Source organism: Akebia trifoliata, chromosome 14, assembly GCF_017979445.1.
Source record: "Akebia trifoliata isolate Shusen 1 chromosome 14, ASM1797944v1, whole genome shotgun sequence".
NCBI lineage: Eukaryota > Viridiplantae > Streptophyta > Magnoliopsida > Ranunculales > Lardizabalaceae > Akebia > Akebia trifoliata.
Genome location: NC_141388.1, coordinates 3,686,101 through 3,690,067, shown reverse-complemented (window position 1 = coordinate 3,690,067; position 3,967 = coordinate 3,686,101). Strand labels below are relative to the sequence as shown.

The window sequence follows — 3,967 nt, the reverse complement described above, 5'->3', positions numbered from 1 at the left end:
CCAATAGGACTTCTCACCTAAATGAGGAGTGCTATCATCATTATGTCCAAGGAGTCCCTCCCCCTCAATTTTCTCTAAATGCACCCCACCTAATAAAAAACCCTAATGAATCCATTAAGTGATCTTTGATTGAACTCATTCCAAAACAATTGGTAATAGATTGCCGAGTGGGCTCAATTTTCTCAGTAACCTATTACTAATTGGGGTGCGTTTTGGGAGGAGGGAGTGGACAAGGAGTTCGGTCAAGCCCAAATTTATTGCCTGAGTATTCATGTCACACAAATATCATTTTAGTAGGAAAAAAAATATTCCAAGATCACAAGAAACATATCCTGAGTCGTTTACAATTTTAGCTAATTTTTAATTGTAATTTGAAAAGAATCACTTTTATGATCTGAAATAAATGTAATATCAATTTTTTGAATCGGATTATGGGCAAGAATTAGGTTCTAGTATATGAACTAAACAATAAACAAAAATTCATTCTTTTTAATCTACAATGATTTTAACTAGTGAACATTTTGTTCTTGAGGCAGTAAAATTTGGCCCCAACACCCATTTAAGTGGGTAGTGTGATGTCAAAATGGTTATCATAAAAGACTGGCCACAACATACAAAACTATAATACTAATAGATACCAAATAACTAAGCCATCAGGGGTTAGTTGAGATGGCAGGGCGACTGTATTTGCTTTCCAAGTCACACCTTTGAATCTCTATATGCCCTTCCACATAAAAGTGACTATATTTAATTGCCCACACGTGTAGTATATGGCAGTTGGTATGTGCGGCCCACCAAAGTAAAAAATAAAAAAAGTACCAAATAAATAATACTAGATAGGAATGAAGAGTATCTTGGTTTCAATTTTACCTTATAAGTATAATAATTATAACCACTAAAAGATTAAAATTATTATATATAATGGGTTTATATTCTAGATATATTGGTAACAAATTCAAGTTGGAAATGAAACTAATAGGACCCTAAATTAGTGAATAATAATATTAAGGATGTCAAATTTCTCCATAAGTAACTTTTTTATCTTCAAAATTCAATATTTCATGTTCTATCGTGGGCTTTTAAATGAGAAAGATCCAAATCATAAACAAATCTGTGGGCCCTTTTAAATAAAAAAGAAAGATAAAACCAGGCACGTTCAATACAACGACTGGAAACCGCCTCAGCGCGTCGTAATCTCCACCCAGTGGGCTGACGTGGACAACATACCTTTTTCGTCTCTCTCTCTCTCACACACACACTATTAATAAACCTAACCACAACCCTCAATCCTCCTTCATTGTAGTCTTTCTCTCTACTCCTCGAATCACCAATCCAATCTAATACTTCTTCTCTCTTCCCTCTCTGCTTGGTGTGTGATCAAACATGTCTTGCTACGTAGGAAAGTATGCCGGTGAGCAGATCGATCCCTTCTTCTCTGACTGTTTAGATTGTTGGATCCTTCTTTGTGCTTGGTTGGATTCGATTCTTATATATTATCCTTGTTAGATCTTGTTATATATGTGTTTTCTCTTTTTTTACATCTTAGATTTGATGATGTTTTGGTAAAATGTAGTTTTTTTTTTGTCTCTATATTTTTCATGATTTTGAAAGAGAATCTAATCTGGGTTCTGTAAAAGATCTATTATGGAAACACAAAACTCATTTACAATGGCTCTTATCTTTTATTTTATGAGTTTTGATTTAATATCTCTGTGTCGCAATAGTTGGTTGGTCATGATTGAAATTCAATACGTTTGCGTAGATCTTACATGTTTTTTTTTTTAATTTTTTTTTTTTATAGTAGATCAGAACCTTCTTGATCTGTATTATTGACGTTTCCAATTTGGTGGATTCTCGAATACTTTAATGGGTTTCTCTTTATTGAAGATCCTGCAATCTTTCCAATTCGATGGACTCCTGTATACTTTATGGCCTTTCTTCTAAAACTTTTTCCCCCCAATAGTGTCATCAAGATGAGAAATTTTATTAGGTTACTTGAATTTGTGATGATTGATTACAAATCTGTTCTTTTCTTTGAACTCCTGTTATGCATTTGGTTCTTCATCTCTGATTTTTATATCTGTGGGTAGTTATTTAATCTTTGCAAAATCTATGGATGTATAGATTTGATTTTATAACTGAGTATTTATGTGATTATTTCTACTCTCAATCTTACCCCCAAAAGAATTTTTGTTTCTTGAAATCTATTGTTGCCTCTGCATTTTTCTAACCAAAAAAAATCTTACCTTTTTCTGATCCTTGTAGATGAGCTTATTGCCAATGCTGCCTACATTGGCACCCCTGGAAAGGGTATTCTCGCTGCAGATGAGTCCACTGGCACAATTGGCAAGCGTCTATCCAGCATAAATGTTGAGAACGTCGAGTCTAACAGACGTGCTCTCCGTGAACTTCTCTTCTGCACCCCAGGTGCCTTCGAATGCCTTAGTGGTGTTATCCTCTTTGAGGAGACTCTCTACCAAAAGGCGTCTTCCGGCAAGCCCTTTGTTGATATCCTTAAGGAAGGCGGAGTCCTCCCTGGGATCAAAGTTGACAAGGGTACAGTTGAGCTTGCCGGTACCAATGGGGAGACCACAACTCAGGGTCTCGATGACCTTGCCAAGCGCTGCAAGGAGTACTACAAGGCTGGGGCCCGGTTTGCTAAGTGGCGTGCTGTGCTCAAGATCGGTCCCAACGAACCTTCTCAGCTGGCGATCAATGAGAATGCAAATGGGTTAGCCAGGTATGCCATCATATGCCAGGAGAATGGTCTTGTCCCAATTGTCGAACCAGAGATCCTTGTTGATGGATCTCATGACATAGACACGTGTGCAGATGTGACAGAGCGTGTCCTTGCCGCGTGTTACAAGGCACTGAATGATCACCATGTACTCCTTGAGGGTACTCTGTTGAAGCCAAACATGGTGACCCCCGGGTCCGATGCGAAGAAGGTTTCTCCACAAGTGATTGCTGAGTACACTGTGCGGACCCTGCAGCGGACAATGCCTGCAGCAGTCCCTGCCGTGGTGTTCCTGTCTGGTGGACAGAGTGAGGAGGAGGCAACACTTAACCTTAATGCCATGAACAAGTTGAAGGGCAAGAAGCCATGGTCACTCTCGTTCTCCTTTGGACGAGCACTTCAGCAGAGTACTCTCAAGGCTTGGGCTGGTAAGGAGGAGAATGTGGAGAAAGCACAGGCTGCTTTCCTCACGAGGTGCAAGGCGAATTCGGAAGCTACCCTGGGTACCTATAAGGGTGATGCAGCCAAGGGTGAAGGTGTCTCTGAGAGCCTACATGTCAAGGACTATAGGTACTGATTCAATGCAGTCCTGGGTTTTGTGTTTCTGTTGCTATTTTGATGAATAAATAAGAGAGGAAACGGAGAGAAGAGTTTCTTTCTTAGGCTTAGGATGTTGTTTTCTCTCTATCTCCAAGTAATAGCAAGATAGATGGTGCCTTTCAAGTATGAAGGGGCATGGCCTGAATATGATGGCTTCCTTCGTGAACTTTGTTAATGGTCTATAAGATTATGCGTCTTTATTTGTTTCTTTATAAAGATGGTGTAATTTTTTTTTAAACTTTACAAAGTAAATCTGCATTTTGGATTGCCTAATTTTTATGTTACACAACATATGTAAAACTTTAAGCTGGGTACTGACTTGCTTTGATATTGTGGAAGCCTTGAAATTTATAGCCCATGTTACTCTTGGCCCCAGCTCATTATGAGCAAGCCACGTCTAAGTTATGGAATCCGCCCATCCTACAATGAACTGCAAAGAAGTTTGTAGTACGGCTCATGGAATACAACAAATCATCTACCAATAGATCCGCAAACCCAATCCTTACGGTTTGCTAGATTTTTTTTTATTGCGATGGGCAAACCCAAAATAACATTTGTTGGAAATAACACAATGTAAAGATACAACACAAGTTCTTGAAAGACATATGAGGTGAAGTAACTGAAGAGACT

General features: G+C 38.6%; 1 protein-coding gene across 1 annotated transcript; it reads left to right on the top strand.

Moving 5' to 3' along the window:
* Positions 1-1,251: 1,251 nt before the first annotated feature.
* On the top strand, positions 1,252-3,610 carry LOC147385581 (fructose-bisphosphate aldolase 1, cytoplasmic). Its single transcript, XM_086423029.1, has 2 exons — positions 1,252-1,411; positions 2,266-3,610. The coding sequence occupies exons 1-2, from the start codon at positions 1,384-1,386 to the stop codon at positions 3,312-3,314; spliced, it is 1,077 nt and encodes a 358-aa protein (XP_086279155.1). The 5' UTR covers positions 1,252-1,383; the 3' UTR covers positions 3,315-3,610.
* The last annotated feature ends 357 nt before the right edge of the window (positions 3,611-3,967 follow it).

Excerpts from the sequence above, each read along its gene's own strand:
- LOC147385581 (XM_086423029.1), top strand. The coding sequence starts at position 1,384 with ATGTCTTGCTACGTAGGAAAGTATGCCG. Across the intron at positions 1,412-2,265 it reads CTACGTAGGAAAGTATGCCG|ATGAGCTTATTGCCAATGCT; the intron begins GTGAGCAGATCG and ends TGATCCTTGTAG.